This window comes from Tamandua tetradactyla, chromosome 8, assembly GCF_023851605.1.
Source record: "Tamandua tetradactyla isolate mTamTet1 chromosome 8, mTamTet1.pri, whole genome shotgun sequence".
In the NCBI taxonomy this organism is placed as follows: domain Eukaryota; kingdom Metazoa; phylum Chordata; class Mammalia; order Pilosa; family Myrmecophagidae; genus Tamandua; species Tamandua tetradactyla.
The window spans coordinates 15,116,820-15,141,216 of record NC_135334.1 but is presented as its reverse complement, the minus strand read 5'-3'; the positions used below and the strand labels follow the sequence as shown (position 1 = coordinate 15,141,216).

The window sequence follows — 24,397 nt, the reverse complement described above, 5'->3', positions numbered from 1 at the left end:
GTTAGAACAAATCACTGCCCCTTCCATGAAGGGAGTGGTCCAATGTAATCAATCTGCCACCATGTAGCTGGCTGGTCACCTTGGGGAATGGTGCCATATCGGGGGCTGAGTGTGGGTCTCTGCTGCTGGCAGATTGGGTGCTCTACAGTGGCTGTATTCAAGTCAGCCTTGATGAGTGAAACTTCATGTTGCTGAGCCTATGCATAACCTCTATCCCTACCACCATGACCACTTTGTTCATGAGCCCACTGGGCAATGACAAGAGTGGCTGGGGAAAGAGGCTGACTGGTATCCACAGAATGGATCATCTTATCCACTTGATTATTAAAACCTCGCTCTGCTGAAGTCACCCTCTGGTGCGCATCACATGGGACACAAATATCTTCACGTTTTAGCCCACTCAGAAAGGTCTATCCACATACTTCTTCCCCAGACCTCTTTGTCACCAATTTTCCAGTTTTGGTCTTTCCATGTCTCTGACCCTCCAGCCAAACCATTAGCAACAGCCCATGAGTCAGTATACAAATGCACCTCTGGTCAGTTCTTCTTCCAAGCAAAATGAACAACCAGATGCACTGCTCAAAGTTCTGCCCACTTGGAGGATTTCCCCCTCACCATTGCCCTTCAAGGACACCCCAGAAAGGGGTTGTAGTGCTGCAGCTGTCCACTTTTGGGTGGTACCTGCATATGGTGCTGAACCATCTGTAAATAAGGCAGGAATTTTCTTTTCCTCAGTCAATTCATTGGAAGGAATGCAAGAGGCCGTAGCTCTGGTCTGGGAAAGAGAAGGTAATGTGGCAGGAGTGGAGACCAAGGGCATTTGGACCACTTCTTCATGTAACTTACTTGTGGCTTCAGGACCTGCTCTGGCTCTATCTCGTATATACCATTTCCATTTTACAATAGAGTGCTGCTGTGCACGCCCAACTTTATGGCTTGGTGGGTCAGACAACACCCAGCTCATGATAGGCAACTCAGGTCTCATGGTAACTTGGTGGCCCAAGGTTAAGCATTCAGACTCTACTAAGGCCCAGTAGCAGGCCAAAAGCTGTTTTGTAAAAGGAGAGTAGGCATCTGTAGCAGATGGTAAAGCTTTGCTCCAAAATCCTAAGGGTTTGTGTTGTGATTCTCCTATAGGGGTCTGCCAAAGGCTCCAGACAGCATTTCTATTTGCCACTGACACTTCCAGCACCACTGGATCTGCTGGATCATACGGCCCAAGTGGCAGAGCAGCTTGTACAGCAGACTGGACCTGTCACAGAGCCTCCTCTTGTTCAGTTCCCCTCTCCAAATTAGCAGCTTTTCTGGCCACTTAATAAATGGGCCAGAGTAGCACACCCAAATGAGGAATATGTTGTCGCCAAAATCCAAAGAGACCAACTAGGTGTTGTGCCTCTTTTTTGGTCATAGAAGGGGCCAGATGCAGCAACTTATCCTTCACCTTAGAAGGGATATCTCGACATGCCCCACACCACTGGACACCTAGAAATTTCACTGAGGTGGAAGGCCCCTGTATTTTTGTTGAATTTATCTCCCATCCTCTGACATGCAAATGTCTTACCAATAAGTCTAGAGTAGTTGCTACTTCTTGCTCACTAAGTCCAATCAACTTGATATTATCAATATAACAGACCAGTGTGATGTCTTGTGGGAGGGAGAAGCAATGAAGGTCCCTGCAGACAAGATTATGACATATGGCTGGATAGCTGATATACCCCTGAGGTAGGACAGTAAAAGTATACTCAACTGATTTCTCTCCCTAGGAAAAGCAAAGAAACTAATAGCTGTTAAACACTCTTTACATGGCAGTTGCTTTTTTATTTTCATTAATTTTTTTCTCTTTTATAAAATCTTTGTTATAAATGGTCAATGTCAAAAATATGAAACATATGGTATTGCTTGTGAAGTCATTTGCATTTTCCAGCTAGAGATGTAACATCCAACAGTTCATTGCTGTATACGAGTGTAGATTTTCTTCCTGGGCTGTATGATTTGGAGTTTGTTCTCTTTACTAGAGTCATAATAGACAAATCATACTATGTCCTTTAATGTCTGGCTTATTTCATTCAGAATTATACTCTCTAGGCTTATCCATTATGGCATATGTTTTAGGACCTCATTTTGTCTTACTGCTACATAATATTCCATCATGTGTATATACCATGCCCAATCTCTACCCTCTTTCTATCTCATGATAATCTGCATTCTCAATTTCAGCTCTTAAAGTTCTCTCATTAATGTTAGTTCATATTGGTGAGACTGTATAGTATTTGTCCTTTTATTTCTGGTTCATTTCCTCAAAATAATGTCCTCAAGGTTCATCCACATTGTTGCATGCATCATAGCTTTGTTCTAATATATCATATCTTATTACTATTTTTCTCTTTTTACCCTTACTTATAGTCTTCATTTCTAACTCTTCACCAAACCCCTCTCTCTCCTGTCTTTTCCTATCTGCCTCTAGTGCTCCCTTTAGTATTTCTTGTAGATAGAGCAAGTCTTATTCACAAATTCTCTCAGTGTCTAGTTCCTGAAAATATTTTAAACTCTCCCTCATTTTTGAAGGGCAGTTTTGCCAGATACAGGATTCTTGTTCAACAGTTTTTCTCTTTCAATATCTTAAATATATTACGCCTCCATGGTTTCTGCTGAGAAAACTGCACATTGTCTTATCAAGCTTACCTTGTATGTGGTGGATCATTTTTCTCTTGCTGCCTTCCGAATTCTCTTTGACTTTTGACAGTCTGATTAGTAAGTGTCTTGGAGTAGGTCTATTTGAATCATTTCTGTTTTGGGTATGCTGCGCTGCTTGGATCTGTAATTTTATGTCTTTCATTAGAGAGGGAAAATTTTCAGTGATAATTTCCTCCTTTATTTTTTCTGCTCCTTTCCATTCTCTTCTCCTTCTGGGACACAAATAAACATGATGTACTTCCTGTTGTCATTCAGTTCCCTGAGACTCTGCTAATATTTTCCCACTCTTTTCCCAGTCTGTTCTTTTGTGTATAGGATTTCAGACCCAGACACTAATTCTAGTTCACTAATTCACTAATTCTTTCTTCTGCCTCTTCAAATCTATTGCTGTAAGTGACCATCGTGTTTTTCCTCTCTTCTATTGTGCCTTTCATTCCCATCAGTTCTGCTATTTGTTTATTTAAGCTTTTAAGTTCTTCTTCATAGTTGCCTAATATCTTATTTATATCCTTCATCTCTTTTCCATACCTTCCCTCAACTTGTTGATTTGCATTTTGAATTGATTTAGCATGCTTATTTGAAAATCCTTAATTAATTCTTTCAACTGTTGTATCTCCTTTAACATGTCAGTTTATTCCATTGTCCAGGCCATATCTTCATTTTTCCTGGTGTGATTTGTAATTTTTTGCCAGTGCCTAGACATCAGATTTCCTTGATTAGTTTATTCTGGAGGTCTTTCACTCTTTTACTTAGGGTTTTCTTTGTGGTTGACTTTGTTCTCTATCAGTTCTTAGGCTTTGCGTTTTGGTAGGCTTTGTTTTATATCTGTTCTTAAGCATTCAGTTCAACTAGACCCCTAGTGTAGCTTCTGTTTAACTGATCAGAATTTTTCAGCTATTGTTTTTCTGGTTCTTGTTGGCTCTGCCCCTGTTCACCCCCAGAACTGGATGCTCACAGCAGCTTCCTTAATGGATGGGGGTAGACACTAGGCACCGCGGCAAGACCTCTGTGCGTAAAGCAAGCCTGTTGGTCCCCGTGATGCTCTGCTTTTCACTGGCCCACAAGATCTAGGTTTGTTTTAGGTCACTGTTTTAACAACTGGGTCATCTATATTTCTCAGCCAACAGAGGGGTAGGATCCTATACAGGGATCTGAACCAGTCCCAATGGTTCTGATATATTTTCTGGAGAGTATCTGAAAAAGCCCTTCAATTCCTTTGCATTTTTGGTCGGGTCCAGCAGATGGCACTGTTCAATAACTTAATGTCATCAGAAGCTTCTTTCCGTAGGGCAGGAGGACTCTGACCAGGAGGGGCCAGAATTGCAGGTTTCTGGTAAACTCACTTTGCAGACCAAAATCTGACCCCCGCCCCCCACTTTATTTGCGGCAAAAGACCGCCTCACCCCCAGGCTGAACCCGTATTCTTCCAAGCACTAAGCCAGGACCTGACCGCCAGCTGTGGTTTTCTTCAGGAATGGGGGCAGGGATTTTGGAGGGAAATACAGACTATGTCCAAGTTTTCTCAGATTCTATTCCTCACTGCCCTGGGTTTTGAGATGTCCTCCCCTGTCCCATGGGTCTACAAACAATTGGGTTCTATCTCACTGCTGTGAGGGAATTTATATTCTGTGTCTCCAGTGGAAGGGATCACAGCTGCTGTTTCTCTGCCCACCTGTGCTGTGTGTGAGACTGGTTGTGGGGGTGGGGAGGGGACTGTCTGCTCCAGTGCTGAGGTTTCCTACCTGACGTTTCTCTCTTCAATTCGGCATCTTTCGGGTTCTTCTCCAGTCTCTACCTTCTTCCAGAGCGCTAAAAAATTCAGATTTGTCCTTTTTTTTTTCATTGACTCCCTAGGGAGAGATTTTCAGTAACTGTTTACATCACCATATTGATGATGTCACTGGTTGCTTACAGTTTTAAGATTACACTTGAAAAGTTGCTGTTACACTAATAGTGGAATGACTGGGTTAACTGGGAAGTTTAACTTTTAAGGAACTGCCAGTATATTTTCCAAGGAGGATCAAGGGTTTAGAGTCCCATCAGCAATATATGTGGGTTTGAGTTTTTTCCACATTTTCCTCCATACTTGATACTGTCTGTTTCAAATTTTATTCATTCTAGTGTGCATCTAATTTTGGTTTTAATTTACATATCCCTAAATAGTAATGATACTGAGCATCTTTTCTTAACCTTATGAGGCATTTGGTGAAATGTCTAATTTAAATATTTTGCCAATTTTCTAACTGGGTTATTTAACTTATTAAGTTTTAAGAGTTCTTTGTATTTAATTCATACAAGTTCTTTATCAGATAAATAATTTGAGAATTTATTCTCACGTTTTGCCCTGATTTACCCTTTCTTAATTGTGTCTTTTGATGAGCAGATATTTGTAGTTTTGAAGAAGTCTAATTTATCAATTTGTTCTTTCATGGATCAGGCTTTTGGTGTCACGTCTAAGAACACATAGTCCTAGGTTGTGATGTTCTTCCTAGTTTCTTCTAAAAGATTTATAGTTTTACAGTTTACAGTTAAGTCTGTGATACATTTTTGAGTTAATTTTTGTATAAACTGTGAGATTTATGTAGAAGTTCTGCTATTTTTTGCCCAGGGATATCTGACTCCTTCAGGTCGATTTGTTGAGATGCTCCTCATCAAATTGCTGTTGCACATCTTTCAAAAATGAGTTGGGAATATTTAGGCCTCTCTCTGTGCTCTCCATTCTTTTCCAATGATCTACATGTTTATCCATCTGTCAATACCCTACAGTCTTGATTATTGTGGTTATATTGAAATATTGAAATTGAGTAGACTGTTTCCATCCACCTTACTCTTTTTTTTTTTAAATTTGTTTTAACTTTTCTTGTTCCTTTGCCTTTCCACATATATTTTAGAATAATCTTGTCAATACCTAAAAAAACTGCCTTTGATTTTTGATAAGAATTGCATTAAATAATAGATCACTTTGGGTAGAATTCATATCTGTATTATATTGAGATACAGAATCTTCCTATAAATAGCATAATATGTATCTTCATTTATTTTTTATCTTCCTTAATTTGTTTCACCTGGGCTTTATAATTTCAGCATACAGATATTATGCATCTTTTTATTAGATCTATACTTTGGTCAGTTTAAAAATTAAAGTGAAAAATATTGTGTTTTAAATTTCAGTTTCCTCATGTTTTTTTGCTAGTATATAGAAATATTGATTTTTGTGTAATGATTTTGTGTCTGTAACTTTGCTGAACTTGCTTATTGGTCCTAGGAGATTTTCTAAAAATTGTGTTTGTGAATATCTTGTGTTTTTTTATATAATCGATCATATCATATACAAAGAGGAATAGTTTTCTTCAGTTGTTTCTGATCTAGTCTTTTATTTTATTTTCTTGCTATATTTCACTGACTGGTATTTCCAATACTATGTTGATAAGAGTGATAAGAGCAAACTTCCTTGTTTCCTTCCAGATTATAGGGTGAAAGAATTCAGACTTTCAGCATAAAAGTATGATATTAACTATAGGTTTAATTTTATTTTTGACATTTTTATCATTATTAAATGTCCTTCTTTGTATCTGATAGTACTCTTTGTCCTGAAGTTTGTTTTGTAGAATATTAATATAACCAGTCCAGCCTTCTCATGTTTACTCTTCGCATGGTATATCTTTTTCCATTAATTTACTTTCATTTGTCTTTGAACTTATATCACATCACTGGGAGAAACATATAATTTGGTCTTTGTCTTTTGTCCTTTATTTTAACAATTTTCACCTTTATAAAAATATTTTTTTATGTTAAAGTAATTGTAGGCTTATAGAAAAGTCATTTAGAATTCCAACATACCTCCACGTACATGCAGTTTTCCCTATTGATAATATTTTGCATTAGTGTGGTACCTTTGTTTCAAATGATGAAATAGCGTTATTATAATTATACTATTGGCTATAGTCCAAAGTTTATATTAGGGTTCTTGTTTCTATTGTACAGTTCCAGATATTTTAAAAAACGTATTCTAGTGGCAAATATACAACCTAAAATTTCACCTATACCCACATTCAAATATATAATTCAGTGGTGTTAAGTTACACTCAGGATGTTGTGCCACCATCCCTACCATCCAACTCTAAAATTAATGAAATAGTATCCTTTTGCTAGTTGCCTATAAATATGCATATCAGACACTGAGCATTTATATGGGTTTAAAAAGACCATAAGGAATAAATTTTACTGAAATTTACATTAATTCCTACTAAAACTAATATGCTACATAGAACTATAATTATTAAAATTTTCTTAACATTAATTGTATTCAAATCTTTATATGGGACACAGAGACTCCTTTACCCTATTCCTTGGAGATTATATAGTCCCTGATGGGTAGTTAACATTTACTATCATGAATTAGGGTGTAAGCACAGACACCGTCTTTTCTCTGCAGGTCCCATCACGAAGGGAAGTCCTAGGGGAGACCTATGCCTGGATTTCTACTCAACTCTGCAAGAATTATAAAGCCTAGGTAAATTCCAAGTGCTCTGTGATAAGGGAGCTCTGGTGTCCCTGCACATAATCTCTTGGCTAGAAACATGATTTATACCTCAGAATTAGTCCTGGAATATTCTGACTGTGAGAGCTTTTGTTAAACCCTCTTACCATTAAAGCAAGAAGATTCTGTGATTGTATTTGGTGAGCTTTGATATCTGCAAAGCCAATTCTTCCTCCAGAACAGTGGAGGTGAAAAACACATAAAGTGTCAGCATTGAGGTCTTTCAGTGGAAAGAGATGAGTTAATCAAGGTTCTATTTTTCCCTCATATCCTCTGTGTTGTTGAAAAATGATGAAATGTATTATATAGAATGCCAAGAAACTCAGAGATGTGGAGCTCTGATTATATTGCCTGCATTCTGCCCTTTGTGTTAGTTTCACACAAGTCTTGTAGCAAGACAGATGTAGAAACAAAAGTGACAGAACATAGGTATGTCAGAGGAGGGAGAGTAGATATGTCTCCCTCTTAAAAACTTATTGACATACAGGGAGGTGTGACAGTGACTCAGTGGCAGAATTTTCTCTTCCCATGTCGGTGACCTGACTTTGACTCCTGGTGCCTGCCCATGTAAAAAAAAGATTATTAACATAATATATGTGTGTGTGTGTATATATATATATATACACACACACACATATATATACATAAACTCTCATGTGTATATATATATATATATAGATGAGAGCTTATAAATCATAAGCATACAGTTTGATACATTTTCACAAACTTAACCACTAATATAATTGGAACACAGACTAATTAGGTTTCTCTTTCATGCCCTCCTACAAAAACCTGGGAAAGCATATTTAGCATCCTTTTTTATTCTCTGTTCAGCTGGGATAGAACAGAGGAGAAGAATGCATAGAAATACTGAAGTGTATGGTTGCTATAAATTTTAGGCTCTCTTCTATACTTGGTGCTAGTTGTTGACTTACAGTAAGTATCTGGAGATACCTTAGACTAATGAGGACTCCCTTACAGGAAACAGAATGTTAGTATGGTCTCTATCCTAGAGAAATATTCTCCAGATTGAGTATCATCATAAAGGAACTAAAGTGTCAAGTATAGCAATGGAGATATGAGTAAGAACTAGAAAGGAAAGGGCCAGATGAATGAGAGGGAGAGATGAGGAGACATTCTCACTACCTGAGCTCGTTGGCAGGTTGGCTTGTACCCCAACTCCCCATCACTCTGTCTTCTAGGAAAAGACAGAAGGAATTGATCCTTACAAGACAGTTTATGAAGATAAAAGACAGAGTAACTAATATGTTGAAGGATGTGTGTGGCAGTACATTCAGATCCCATGTAGCAGTGGAGGATTTGAAGTCTACCAGTCTGAATCTCCTTCTCATGAGTGAGAGTTTATAAGGACAGAGCTGGATTCTCCATTCATGTAATTTCCTTCTGTCCTAACAGATTTCTGACGAGGAGAATGCTGGCCAGAAATGACTCCTTAGTGACTGAATTTATTCTTGCTGGACTAACAGATCGTCCAGAACTTCAGCAACCCCTCTTTTACCTGTTTCTAGTGATCTACATTGTCACCATGGTGGGCAACCTTGGTTTGATTACTTTAATTGGGCTGAATTCCCACCTTCACACCCCCATGTATTATTTCCTCTTCAATCTTTCCTTGACTGATCTCTTTTACTCTTCTGTTTTCACCCCCAAAGTGCTGATGAACTTTGAATTAAAGCAGAATATCATCTCCTATATGGGGTGCATGACTCAGCTGTTTTTCTTTCTCTTCTTTGTCATCTCTGAATGCTATATGCTGACCTCCATGGCCTATGATCTCTATGTGGCCATCTGTAATCCATTGATGTATAAGGTCACCATGTGCTCTCAGGTCTGTTTGGGGCTGATATTTGCAGCGTATATGATGGGATTTGCTGGAGCCACTGCACACACAGGGTGCATGCTTAGGCTGACCTTCTGCAGTGCTAATATCATCAACCATTATTTGTGTGACATTCTGCCTCTCCTCCAACTCTCTTGCACCAGCACCTACGTCAATGAGATGGTAGTTCTCATTGTGGTAGGTATTAATATCACTGTGCCCAGTTTTACTATCCTAGTTTCTTACATTTTTATCCTCACCAGCATTCTTCATATCAAATCCACTCAAGGAAAATCAAAAGCCTTCAGCACCTGTAGCTCTCACATCACTGCTATTTCTCTTTTTTTCGGATCAGCAGCTTTCATGTATGTGAAGTATTCTTCTACAGGATCTATGGAACAGGGGAAAGTGTCTTCTGTTTTCTATACTAATGTGGGGCCCATGCTCAATCCCCTGATCTACAGCTTGAGGAACAAGGATGTCAAAATGGCCCTGAGGAAAGCTCTGATCAAAATCCAAAGGAGAAACGTGTTCTAATTTGGAGCAGTGAAAATGAAAGAAGTACAAGGACCTCCAATTTTTATTGATCTTTTTCATGAAGAGACTTTGTTCATAACCATTTGGATTGTGCACATTGTTCTATTCAGTGAGGTTTAATAGACTTGCCTTATTTTCCTTATTCTTAACCTTGTCTCATTTCTTGCTTCCTATCACTTGTTTCTCTTACCGGTTTACTAAGTGAATAATAGCATGTTTATAGAAGGAACATCTGCACTGACTTTTTTTCTTCTTTATTGTTTTTACCCATACTCTCTCCTGTTCTACCCTAACCTGAACACACATGGTGAGTAGTGTAAGTCACGTGGGATAGTTAACACCTCTGCCTGTTCACTAAACTCAGGAATGTCAAATACTATAGAAACTTTCTCTTTCTTCTCAATATCGTTACTGGCATGGGCGAAAGGATTCAATGAAATGCCTTCATTAAAAACTGTGTCTGCAGCATCAAGTAGAACCAAATCCCTGGATTTTTGTCCTTTTCTCCTATTTTTAATTTCCTTATTTTTATTAAAATGACTATTCTTGTTTCTTTTGAGAATGGTCAAAATTGTACTATATGCCACACACTTCTGAAACCCTATGCCAGCCCAGGACATTTAATATTGAAGAGAATACTTATTATTCCACCTTTTATTGCCAAGGACAGTTTTTTTTTTTTAAATTAGGGAAATTGTTTATAGTATAATCATGCATAAAATGCAGGATTCCCATATAGCACCCCATTGTTAAAACTGGTGTGGAAACATTTGTTAACAATTGATGAAAGCCCATTTTTATATTTGTACTATAAACTATAGCCCATGGGTTTTTTATGTAGTGCTGTTCCACTGCATAATTTTTAAAAAATATTTATCCTAGTACCGTATATACAACTTAACATTTTCCCCTTTAACCACATACAAATACATAATTCAAATACATAATTCAATGCTATTAATTAAATTCACATCACCAATCATTGTCAAAATTGTTCATAGACAGTTTTAACAGAGGATGAGGATAGGAGTAATAACACATGTATCTCAGGATCCTGATAAGGGTAAAGCCTGATTTACACTATTAAAATTGCATTCATTAGAATCCAAAAAAATTAATGTTTTGAAAATGAGAATATATTTCTTTGTTTTTTTTTTAACTTTTTAAATTGTATAATATATATACAAAGCAAAGAAATAATAAAGCAATAGTTTTCAAAGCACTCTTCAACAAGTAGTTACAGGACAGATTCCAGAGTTTGTCATGGGCTATCATACGAGCCTCTTATGGTAGGTTTTTCCTTCTAGCTGTTCCATAATATAGGATGCTAGAAGGCATAAATATTTTTTATCATCACAATCAATTTTTTTCTCTTTTGTGCAAAATAACATATGTACACAAATGCAGTAAATTTCAAAGCACAGCACCACAATTATTTGTAGAACATATTTCAGAGTTTGACATGGATTGCAATTCCACAATTTTAGGTTTTTACTTCTAGCTGCTCTGAGAATTTGGAGACTCAAAGAGATACCAATTTAATGATTCAGCAATCATATTCGTTTGTTAAATCCTATCTTTGCCTTTGATATTTCTATCCTTCTATTTAGGGGTGTTTGGGCTATGGCCATTCTAATTTTTTCATGTTGGAAGGGTCTGTCACTAAAATGGGGTAGAGAGATGGAACTATCTGATGTTCTGGAGAGGCTGGGCCCTCTAGGTTTCAGGACTTATCTGGTCCAGGAAACCATCTGGAAGTTGTAGATTTCTGGAAAGTTACACTAGTGCATGGAACTCTTCTGGAATTTTATATATTACCCCAGGTGTCTTTAAGAAGAATATATTTCTTAATGTGAATTTTGTTTACATCAAGATTTATCATGAAATAAAAGTGAATATTAACGATAGTTAACCATTTGCCTGGAAACATTTGGTGAATTTCTTAACTTCAGGTTCATCAATAATAAAATAGACATGTTTAGAGTAGAAGCCATACTTTTAATTCTTCAATTCCTACTTTGCATATTTAGAACACTGGATAGTTAAGAAATACTTATGAAAGAGGGTAAACTTGTTTCAATGATGATATGATTTTATTGCTATGAATTGCAATTAGTAAAATAGGATAATAAATAACAACAATAACACATAAAAAACCAGGTAATTTGGAAGTTTAATGTGCTTTGCTTTCCAGTAGGCACCAAATAAATAGGATTTTGGATTTTTATTTTTCAGTAATTAATTGGTGCTGAAACCCTGGAATGAACTTTTAATTTATTTTTAATTTTTCATTTTATAGATATTTCTGTGAAAGTACTTTACAGAATTCCACTCTGCCCTTCATCCAGCTTCCTTAAGTGTTAACGTCTTATATAACCACAGTATCATGACCAAATCCAGGAAATTAAAATGCTTAATAGTCAGACCTTATTAAAACATCTAGAATTGTCCCAGTAATGCTGCCCACCCTCCTTTTTTGATCCATGGGGCAATCCACAATCACACACTGAGTTTAGTTGTTATGTCTTTTCAGTCTTCTTCAACATGGGACAGTTTTTTAGGTTTTCTTATATGACTTTAACTTTTAAAAATGCTAAAATTACTTTGTAGAATGACATTCAGAATGGATTTGTCTGAAGTTTCTTATAATTTCAGGTTATGTGTATTTTGGCAAGAATACTAAAAGAATTGGTTTATACCCTTCTTAGTTTGTAACAGGTGCCATTTCAATAATGTCAATTTCTATCAGTTTGGTTGAGGTGGTGGTGGTCAGGATAATGTTAGTCTTTTGTAATACACTTTATTTGTTACTGTTGTTACTTAATTTTGGATTTTCAACCACTTTGGTTTAACTTAATTACACTCACACACACACAGGTTTGTTTATTCACAATATTGTGCAGTCAAACTGTGCAGCATTCTTGAATGTAGAACATTTTCATTGCCTTAGAAATGGTCCCATTTAGCCATCATTTCTTGATCCCTCCATCTACCGTGCCCTAGATAATTACCAATCTACTTTCAGTTTCTATAGATTTGTCTACTTTGAATGATTCATATAAGGGGGTAATACAATATAAGGTCTATTTTCATTATTATTTTTTTCAAATTAGAGTAATAATTCAAGATTCAGTCATGTTGCAGCATATGTTGTTAATACATTCCATTTTATTGCTGAATGATGTTCTGTTGTATGGTGTGGTAGTTAGATTCAGTCCACGCCTTTGGATATGTAGAAAGGAATCACCCTAGGGAAAGATGTTGGAACCCGGAGACTTGGAGAGAAGGCCAGCAGAGATCGCCTTGTACCTTCCCATGTAAGAAAGAACCTCAGTTGAAAGTTGGGAGAAATTGAATGGACTGGCCACATGGATTGATAGACCCCCTTTGTGCTTCTCCATCTTTATTCTATTTATTAGTGAGAATCCAGACTAGACAGCTCTTAATACATCATCACACTGGTTTGAAGCTTTATTATCTGCAGTCAGAATCTCATTGAGATGGAGAACCAGGATTGGTGCAAGGATGTTGTTGAAGGGAGCCTAGGGTCTCTTTTTTAAATCCCACAAGTGGTTGTGGAGTTTCCAGGGAGATTATGAATTCATATAATTATTTTTTCTTAATTTAGGAGACTTATTCTTATAACAAAGACATTATGCCAAAACTAAATGTCAACAGGTGGGGGGCATGGGGGGGGTATGGATTCTTTGTGGAAGTAAAGGAAATGTCATATAGATTATGGTAGTGAAGGCATGGCTATTTACTTAGGCTGGATTGTATTATGTGTAAATACAAGTGTTTAAAAATGAACAGAGAGAAACAAGTGCTAGAGAAAATACAGAGAAAGAGATGTACCTTCTCACTGTCGGTAGAGAAACTTGATGTTCTAGTTTGTTAGCTGCTGGAATGCATCACACCAGAGACGGACTGGCTTTTAACAAAAGGGGATTTATTTTGTTGGTTCTTCAGAGGAAAGGCAGCTAACTTTCCACTGAGGTTCTTTCTTACGTGGAAGGCACAAGATGGTCTCTGCTGGTCTTCTCTCCAGGCCCCTGGGTTCCAACAACTTTCCCCGGGGTGACTTCTTTCTGCATCTCCAAAGGCCTGGGCTGAGCTGCTAGTGCTGAGATGAGGAATGCCGAGCTGCTTAGCAGTGCTACATTGCAATCTCCCATTTAAGCACCAGCCAATTAAGTCAAACATCACTCATTGCAGCAGACACGCCTCCTAGCTGATTGCAGATGTAATTGGCAACAGATGAGGTCCACGCACCATTGGCTTATGTCCGCAGCAACAAGACTAGGTATGCTCACCTGGCCAAGTTGACAACTGAATCTAACTAACACATGTCCACCCCTTGTCAACTTGGCAACTTCAAGCATCACTTCAAACAGGTGCAAAAACTTCTCTTCTTGCTGTGGGCCTGTGAATCTCAAAACAAATTATCTGATGCCAATATGCAAAGGAGGATAAACACAGAATCCATAGGGAGAAACTGGAAGGAAAACCTGCAGGCAAACACCATTGGATTTCAAAGTCTGAAAGTCATTTATCCTTCGGCTGTAGAAAGTGGCAATCCCACCCCTTCCAAGGGCCTATGCAATGGCTGGCCTCTTTCCAAATCAACCTTGGGGAACATCAAGGAGACCACCTCTGGGCTCCACTCTCTCCAGGCATCAGGGCCACCCCTGGGCTCTTTGCCATTTCTGGAGCACACGCTCAACCCCTCCACATGCTGGCAGCCAGGCTCTCCCAGTCCCCCAAGGAGCATGCTATGCCTTTTCCAAGGCCTGAGGCTGCACAACTATTCCACTGCAATGAGAGGGGAGACTCATCCTCGCCCTTCAGGGTAAACTCACCCTCTCCATGTATATGGGTGGGTCCACTCTCCTGGCCGAGGTTTCTTGGGTTCAGAGCCGAGATTCCATGGTTCTTACTCTGCAAACTCCATTTTTTCCCTTTTGTGTCCTCCTTTGCCAAGATTGGTAGTATTTCCATTTACACCAACAGTCTCTTCAAACACTCCAGGACTTCGTCATCAATCTCTTCACAGTTTCTCCAAAGTCTTCCCCTTATGCCATCCAAAACACCGTTCAAACATATCTGGCATTTGCAAACTGCAGCAGCATCCCACTCTCCGATACCAAATCTGTTCTAGTTTGCTAGCTGCTGGAATGCATCACACCAGAGACGGACTGGCTTTTAACAAAAGGGGATTTATTTTGTTGGTTCTTCAGAGGAAAGGCAGCTAACTTTCCACTGAGGTTCTTTCTTATGTGGAAGGCACAAGATGGTCTCTGCTGGTCTTCTCTCCAGGCCCCTGGGTTCCAACAACTTTCCCCGGGGTGACTTCTTTCTGCATCTCCAAAGGCCTGGGCTGAGCTGCTAGTGCTGAGATGAGGAATGCCGAGCTGCTTAGCAGTGCTACATTGCAATCTCCCATTTAAGCACCAGCCAATTAAGTCAAACATCACTCATTGCAGCAGACACGCCTCCTAGCTGATTGCAGATGTAATTGGCAACAGATGAGGTCCACGCACCATTGACTTATGTCCGCAGCAACAAGACTAGGTATGCTCACCTGGCCAAGTTGACAACTGAATCTAACTAACACACTTGAGAAGGGCAGCCCCTTGGAGGACAGTGTGGTGGTTCCATAGGAGGCTAGAGGTGGGGTTGCCTGAAACCCATTGCTCAGTATATACATGGAGGAACTGAGAAGGGGAACACAAATGGACATTTGCACACTGGTTTTATGGTGGCAGTGTTCATGATTCAGAATGGATGGAGGTGGCCCAAGAGTTCAACGACTGAGGAATGGAAGGAGGAAATGTGGTATATACATACAATGGACTACTGAGTGGCCTCAAGAAGGAATGAAGTTGTGAAGCAGGCAACTAGGTGAATGAACCTTAAGGACTGTATGCTGAATAGAATGTCAGAAACAAAAAGACAAATATTATAATTCCTCACTCGTATGGACGAACAATAATATAATTACTCAGTGAACTGAGGTCAAGAGCATGGGTTATCAGGTTGGGTCCTATTATATAGGGTCCTAAATTGTAAGATTTAGCAGTTGTATATATTTAGGAGTTATAACTGTTATTTCTAAATTCTGAGATATTGAGCTCTTTGTATATAACGTGGTCATTCCAAGAAACTTGAGGTATTTATGTGACACCTGAGACTCAGAGTTAGAATTCTGAAGCTATGAAAGTCAGAACTACTCCATACAGCAACTATTTAGAAAGTTGAAAAAGTGATCATATTGCAACAAGAAATATGAATGAAGGTGATCTGGCTAGGACTGGGGTATATCAGATTACAGGGTAAAGGATGATATAGTCCATATTTTAAAACTTCAACTTCTGTGTGAGACCAAAGGGAGAAATGTTTATTTGATGCAAAATGTATAGTTTGGGTAGCGCATTGCCTAATTTAACTTGTATGGTCAGTTTAGCTGAACACCATTTGTACATGGAATCTTCAATAGGTGAGATCTTGTTGATTTGTCCAGGTTAGTGTGATGCCCCGATATATCCCAGAGTAATTTGGGCAGTGAATAAAAATGTATTTGCAAAGTCCTCTTGGGGAATTGAGGAGAAAGGAGGAGATATTCAACTTCCCTATTTGGAGATTTCCTGATATTCTCACGAGCAGTGGGGACAATCAAATCAATAGGCCGAGCCCTTGATCTTCAGGTTTCCTCCTATGAAACTTATTCCTGCAATGAATAGGCTAAGTCTACTTAAAATTATGCTTAAGGGTCACCCCCCAGAGAACCTCTTTTGTTGCTCAGATGTGACCTTCTTCTAAGCCAAGTTGACAGGTGAACTCCCCACCCTCCCCCCTAAGTGGTATATGATTTCCAGGGGTATAAATCTCCTGGGCAACATGGGGTAGAACTCCCCAGATTCACCTGGACTCAACATCATGGGATTGAGAAAGCCTTCTTGACCAAAAGAGGGAAGAGAGAAATGAGACAAAATAAAATATCAGTGGCTGAGAGATTTCAGACCGAGTTGAGAGGTTATGTTGAAGGTTATTCTTATGCATTATATAGACACCCTTTTTAGTTTATGGTATTTGGAGTGGCTGGAGGGAACTACCTGAAGCTGTTGAGCTGTGCTCTAGTAGCCTTGATTCTTGAAGATGATTGTATAAGTATATAACTTTTACAATATGACTGTGCGATTGTGAAAACCTTGTGTCTTATGCCTCTTTTATCCAGGTTATGGACAGATGAAGAAAAAAATGTGGATAAAAAATAAATAAATAATAAGGGAGATAAGGGTAAAATGAATTGGGTAGATGGAATAGTAGTGGCTAATGAAAGGGAGCAGTAAGGGGTATGGGCTGTATGAGTTTTTCTTTTTATTTATTTTTCTAGAGTAATGCAGATGTTCTAAAAATGATCATAGTGACAAAAAAAAAAGTCCCAATTAAAGCAAATCTAAAAAAACATCCAAATTAAGACACCATCAAGAGGTCACCTTCACTCAAGAAAGGCTAATGAAATTAAGGGTTTCTCTCTCAACTGGAAAGGCACATGGTGAATATGGTAATATCTTCTAGGCCCCTCTCCAGGCCTCTTGTTCATGAAGCTCCTCCAGGGGCATCTCCTTCATCTCCAAAGGTCACTGCTGGTGGACTCTGTAGTTCTCGTGTCTCTGCTGCTCTCATCACTCTCAAGTTTCCTCTTTTAAAGGAGTCCAGTAAACTAATCAAGACCCACTTGGAATGGGTGGAGTCACATCTCCCTCTATTCAAAAGTCAATACCCACAATTGGGTGAGCCACATCTCTGAGAAGATAACCTAGTCATGTTTCCAACCTATAGTACTGAACAGGGATTAGAAGAAAAGTTGCTCCCACAAGAGAGAAATAGGATTAAAACATGGTTTTTCTAGGATACATAAATTTTTTCAAACTGGCACATATTGCATATTGAGAAGATCCTAAATAAGAGATAGATAGCAAAATAGAAGTTTCTAAATCACACCTAAAATTGAAATTTCAGAATGTTTAATCTTTATTTGTATGTATCATAAATTCAGTGCCCAAATGGTCTATTCTATCTCTTTTCTGTTTGGGGTCACCACTCCTCCAAGCCCTCACAAAGAGTCACCATAACATTGGAAACACAAGTCATTGTTTCATGTTTAGGGCATTCCTTATTTTGAGCAGTTTAAGAGTTGAGTCTGACGTTTTCTGAATAACAAGCAAACCCTCTTTCTATAACTATAGTATGATACCCCCTACACACTATATATAATTTCTGGGTGCATAAATATTTACATGTCTTTGTGCACATTTAATTTAAATGTATAAGCATATATATATTTATATGATTAGTTGATTATACTGAAGCAAGTTAATTGATTCAAAGCTTAAAAGAGCAAATTCACTTTATAAATTGTGATTTATGTATTGATATACACCTAGAGGAGTAAACACAATTTCCTCTACAAACATATTTCTCTGGCTTCTTTAATGTGGCAGATTGTGCTGATGCCTCCCACTGCTCCCTTATGGCAAAAATCCTCTTCTCAGGATAGAGGCTAAAAGTGGAAGATATTGAGTTTTCAAGTTTTACTTACAGTTAATATTGACAAATGACATAATTCTGATGGAAGAAACATAAAGGAAAGTCATATACTGGCTTTCTGAGAAAGTTTACTTCATGATATCCAGGGAAAGACATGTGAGAATAATTCTTTTTTCTTATCCTCTTGCTTTATCCTTTGAATATAGCTGGGTGAAGAAGTGATTCTTGGAGCTGTGACAATTGTTTTGTGACCATGAGGTGACAAGTCTGAGGAATAAGGCCACCAGACTGAGAGCAGTGGAGTGGAAGAGCCTGGTTCTTTGGTGAGAATGTTGAGTTGTTGAACCAGTGCTACGACCCTCCATCTCTAGATGTATGGTTAGGTGAGAAAAATAAGTTCCTATTTTAATTAGACTCTTAATTGGGCATTATATAACTTGAAGCTATAAACTTTCTCTATTATAACATGGGTCAGAAGTACATTGCAGAGACACAAAATAAAAAAATACGTTATCTTAACACATCAATATACTGGGGTAAATTCTTGCTCTTTTTGATAAACATTGATGAGAAAAACTGTAATTTTGTATTGAGAAAGATGGTTTGTATAGACTGAAATTTAAATTTTAGATATAATCTGCCTCACCTGATGATGTTAATTGTTCATTATACTCATACTTTTTTCTCTATAATGCAAACATTCTCCAGCATCCTCCTTGAAATAATTGCTGAGAAAGTTCAGATTTGCACAATACCCATGTGCTCAAAATAATTAAATCAATCAGAATATTCTTTCATGGCTTCTAATCAAATACAACTGTGAATCAGTTTCTCCTTTAAGTTTAACCAAAGTGGAATAATAACTTTGGAACTTTTATTTTATTACAAGTTTTAATACCCCATGGGCAAGGAAAAACACTGAGAGGTCTGGAGCAAGGGAGAGATATGCTGTGTTTTTTTAGAGATTATTCTAGCAGCAGTGTGCATTTTTGGATTGCAGTAAAAAAATTCTAAGTGTAACAGGAACTTTTGATTCAGAGTTCCCTCAGCCCCTTCCTTAGCATCCTTGGCAGGTCTAAGAACCCAGATAAAAACCAATTGCTATATTAGCTAGTATTGTGTCCTCCAGATGGTGCTGCTGATATCATCCTCCCCTGCCAACATCTCACCCTGTCTGACACATGCACCTGCACATCAAAGGAGAATACCTCAGCAATCTATCACACTCTAAGCCAATCAAGGGGCAACACACTACCTAGTGGGCACCCTCCCCTCCTGGCATCACTGTCCCTTTAAAGCATGGCTCTCAGAGCAAAGAATCAGAGCCATTTTCTTTTCCTTCCTGCTGGCTCCCCAGGTGGGAGCCAATTTCAGGCTCCTACCTGCTTTCTTCTTTTTGCTCTCCCACCTGCTTCCTCCCTACTTTATTTCTTCAATAAATTTGTTTATCTTTGACTTGTTGTCTCATGTGGAACCCTTAAGGACCCTGTGCCTAACATGCATGGCTGAATTAGAGTAAGTGTGTGGGAAATTATAGAATAAAGTTTAGAAAGCCATGGAAATTCAGCAATACAAGTCAGCTAAACCATAAAAAGTTCATGAATTCAGGTGGTGACTGAGTGAAAGACTGGAGAACATTGTGGTGGTGGACTTTTATTACTTAGTATGTGAAGAATGGGGAGAATATTCTGAGAACTTTCAGCAGAGAACAATTTAATTTCCTCAAATATTTTTGAGAGCTTCCTATTTACCCTGTACTTAGTGCCAGGAGCAAAGTAGTAAATAAGACAGAAGTGGTCTCTGTCCTTACAGTGATCATACTCTATCGGAGAGTGTGGAAATAAAAAAGAAAGGAATAATGTCTGATGAGTGTTAAGATGCAACATCTACTGGAGATTTTGAGAACATAAATCATGACAACTGACATTTCTTGCCTGTTTACCACATTGGAACATCTACTGGAGATTTTGAGAACGTAAATCATGACAGTTGACATTTTTTACCTGTTTACCACATTTTGGGCATATTCTAAGCACTTGAGTTATATTAATTTATATTCACACCATCCCCATAAAAGAGAGAAAACTATTCACATCTCTTTGTGAAAAATTATCCGAGACAAAGAGTGTTTAAATAACTTGCCCACGGTGATAGAATTGGAAATAATGGAGGTAGGAATCAAATACATGCCCTCTAACTTCAGAGCCCAGATTCTTAATTATTATGATGAGAAGAAGTTATTGATTTTTGTTACTGAAATGTTACACTTAAGGATTATTATGGATATTCAGGTAGAAATTTCTGGTAGGTATTTAAGAGTAAAGACAGTAGGAGAGTTCAGAGCATTAAAATTTGTCTAGAGACATCCCAGAATAGACAACTTAAGCCAGTTACTGAAATCCTTGAGAAGTTTCTAATAAAGAATAAAGAGTGGGTGCAAGGGTAGTTCAGTGGTAGAATTCTCACCTGCTATGTGGGAGACCCGAGTTAGATTCCTGGTCCATGTACTTCCCAAAAATTAACAAGTAAGCAAACAAAAGAAAGAAAAACAAACAATCAAAAATTCCACAAATAATGCTGCAATAATGGAATACTCACATGGAAAAAGAATAAAATGTGACCCCTGCCATACAGCATATAAGAAAAACAAAAAATAAAAATAAAAATAAAGAAGTCTGTAGGCAGAACTGATGTGTAAATACTCCTTTGGATATGGCATGAAAAAATGAAATAAAACAAAGCAACAGACAAGATTCCCTTCAGAATAAAGATGGTAGGGATTTGGGAGTTCCATGTTAGCTCTGCTTTGGAGGATGCACAACCCCTAGTCTGAAGTGAAAACTTGAGAAAAATATTCTGCATCCCTAAGAAACTAAAGAGATGCCATCCTCTTGGGTCTAAATAAGGTCCCTTTATTTCTGTATTACACAGGAAATCTAGACCCTGAGAAGAGACTGAGCATGCTTCAAACCTGTTTATAACCAAATGTATTATATTATCAAACCAACATTAAGTCTCCTACATTTTTGCTAACGAATGTTCAATTTTCTCTGGTGGTTGGAGGGGTTCATAGATAAAATAAGAAGTTATCTGTAGCTCTAAATGCTTTCCAGGGCATATTGGAAATTAATTCTAGTCTGCATCCTCTCAGAGTCAAAGGACCCAAAATCTCAACGTTCGAAATTATTCCTTGAGGAACATGGGGTACAAAAGAGGGATCTGGAAGTCCAAACATTTTCTGCATTAAAGAGGATGAGTTTCTGAATTCTATCCGTATATGTCTTCCTTATTTTGAGTTGAAGTACAGGGATAAGAAATGCTGCTTTTCCCATATTGTGCAGTTTTGACACATGAGTGACTCAGATGGAAGAATCTATTTGAGGGACAGCAGAGAACGTTCAGAGATACAGGGCTCTCAGCATTCCCACATTTCAGTATTTAGGTTTCCTCTCCATGTTGGCAACTCTTACTTCTTCCTATATAATTTTTTTGTTGTCCCTTATATGATTTTTACTTTGTGACTTGGAGCAGCTACTGGACTTCCCCAAACTTTGGCTCCTCAGTTTTGATCTTGAAACAATGTTCACATAATAGTGTCTAAGCTGTTTGAGAGGTCAGCTCCAGGTAGCCAGGGCCTCTTGCTCCAGTTCTACTGCTGAGAGGAGGGCTCAGTGAATAAAGAGATGAGATGAAAGAGAAGGACTTTGTCCTGGTCCATCTTTTTTCCCTCTTCTCCCTAGGTTTTTCCAGTAGTCATGAAAAATGGCAGCCCTGGCCTTCAATCCATGGAGTAAGTTGTAGGTATTCTGTACTATGTCGTGATTTAAGAACTACAATACTGGGAAATCTGTGTCACTTTTTAGCAGGTGACAAAGCAGATTCTTGTGGTCCATTTTGGGCTAATCTCAGACATTCCCACTCTAGAGCCTGTGCTGTGAGTAGAGATTTTATGGGAAGGCCTGGATTACCCTCTAATGCAAGTCTTTTCTGTTGTCCACACAGATCCCACAGAAATGTGTGGCTCCTGGAAATTGCTCTTTTGTAACTGAATTCATTCTGGTGGGTTTAACAGACCACCCAAATTTCCAATTCACCCAGTTTTTTCTTAAATTGTCATTTATAGCAATTGTTTCACTGTGCTGGGAAACATGGGTTTCATAACTCTAGTTGGGCTGAATTCCCACCTTCACACCCCCATGCACCTTTTCCTCTTTAACCTGTCATTCATGGAGCTCTGTTATACTTCTGTTTTTTTACATGCCAAAATGCTGATCAACTTCTTATCAAAGAAGAATATTATCTCCTACCAGGGGTGCATGACACAGGGTTACTTCTTCTTCTTTTTTTTTTGGTCATTTCTGAGGTTTATGTGCTGACATTCATAGCCTACAATCGCTATGCAATCCACTCTTGTATTACATTGCCATGTCCTCTAATGTGTGCTACAACCTTGTCTTCAGTTCATACTTGATGGCATTTTCTGGTGCTGTAGCTCACACTGGATGCATGCTGAGACTGACCTTCTGTGATGCCAACACCATCAACCATTATTTTTGTGACATCTTCCCTGTGCTCCAGCTTTCCTGCACAAGCACTTTTGTGTTAGAGCTGGTGGTCTTAATTGTGGGAAGTATAAATGTCATTGTGACCAGTCTCACTATCTTCATCTCTTATAGTTTCTCTGCAGTATCCTCAACATCAAATCCTCCGATGGCAGGTCCAAAGTCTTCAGATCCTGCAAGTTCCCACATAATGGCTATTTCTCTGTTCTTCAGATCATGTGCATTTGTGTATCTTCAGCCATCTTCAGTTAAGTCTGTGAATGTGGGAAAAATATATTCTGGCCTTTACACCAATGTGGTTCCCATGATGAACCCCTAAATCTGCAGTTTAAGGAACAAATATGTTAAACTTGTCATGAGAAAAACCTTCATAGCCGAAAGTTTTTGTTAGAAATGGGATCTCCTTAGTAAGGAGTTTCAGGACAGGGAGATTTAGTGTGATAATTTGCAATACATGTGTTGGCTGCTTTCTTATCCTATTTCTTTGTTTTCATGCTGAAGGAAGTTTGTGCTTTTATTCAATAATTTATTTCTGTTCTTCACCATCTGTACGATTTCTTCTCCTCCATTTTTTCTTTGTTGAGAATAACTTTAGAGGAAATTATACATATTTTGCATGTGTTTGTGCATAGGTTTGTAAGTACTTATTTTTTGACTGGTAATAAGATGAATGTTTCCACAGTGATTGGATAAAGAAACACTACGGTGGCTCCCCTCATGTGACAATTGGAATGTGCTATTGTAAGCATGAATTGAAAGATCTGTGACCATCCATTTTCCTCCCTCCACTTGCAGGAGTATTTTCTTTCAAATGCCAGTGTTTCAAATGAAAGTTCCATACAGACAATCAAGAATGATATCCACTGATGTTGTAAATATGATGCACTGGGCTTGTTTTATAAAGCAATATTTTTACTTTTATTGACAACATACAAACATGAACTTTTTTTTAACATATGAACATTCCTTTCTTGGTATATAATCAATGACTCACAATATTATCACACAGTTGTTATGACTCCTCTCCTCATCCTTTATTAAAACTGTCTATGGGGTGGCGCAACAGTGGCTCAGTGGCAAAATTCTCACCGGCAATGCTGGAGACCCGGGTTCAATTCTGCGTGCCTGCCTATGCAAACAATAACACCAACAAAAACTGTTTATACCCAATTTTGATAATGATTGGTGATGATGGTAGCACAGCATTGTGAATGTAATTATTAGCACTGACTTAGGTATTTGAATGTGGTTAAAGGGGGAAATGTTAAGTTGTATGTATGGTCCTAGAATAACTATGTTTTAAAAAAACTTCCATGTAACAGCACTGCATAAACAGTAAAAGCATGAACTATAGTTAATAGTCCAATTGTAAAAATGGGCTTTCATCAATTGTTAACAAATATTTCCACACCAATTTTAACAATAGAGTGTGTCATGGTCAGATTCATGCATCAACTTGGGCAGGTGGTGGTTCCTGGTCAGGCAAGTGCTGGCCTTTCTGTTACTATGAGGACATTACATGGACTTAAATCATGATCATATATTGGCTGCATCCACAGCTGATTGCATTTGAAATCAGCTAAGGGGAGTGTGTTCTGCAATGAGTGATCCTTAATCTAATCACTGGAAGGCTATAAAGGAGGATTCAGAAGAGACAGTCACTCTTCCTGCTTC

General features: G+C 38.2%; 1 protein-coding gene and 1 pseudogene across 1 annotated transcript; both read left to right on the top strand.

The window, feature by feature from the left end:
• The first annotated feature begins 8,660 nt into the window (after positions 1-8,660).
• LOC143643238 (olfactory receptor 8B3-like) lies at positions 8,661-9,611 on the top strand. Its single transcript, XM_077111986.1, has one exon. The coding sequence runs from the start codon at positions 8,667-8,669 to the stop codon at positions 9,609-9,611; it is 945 nt and encodes a 314-aa protein (XP_076968101.1). The 5' UTR covers positions 8,661-8,666.
• A 12,312-nt stretch (positions 9,612-21,923) lies between these two features.
• Positions 21,924-23,114, top strand: LOC143644992 (olfactory receptor 8B3-like; annotated as a pseudogene).
• The last annotated feature ends 1,283 nt before the right edge of the window (positions 23,115-24,397 follow it).

What these genes read in the sequence shown, in the direction of transcription:
- LOC143643238 (XM_077111986.1), top strand. Translation starts at nt 8,667, where the DNA reads ATGCTGGCCAGAAATGACTCCTTAGTGACTGAATTTATTCTTGCTGGA.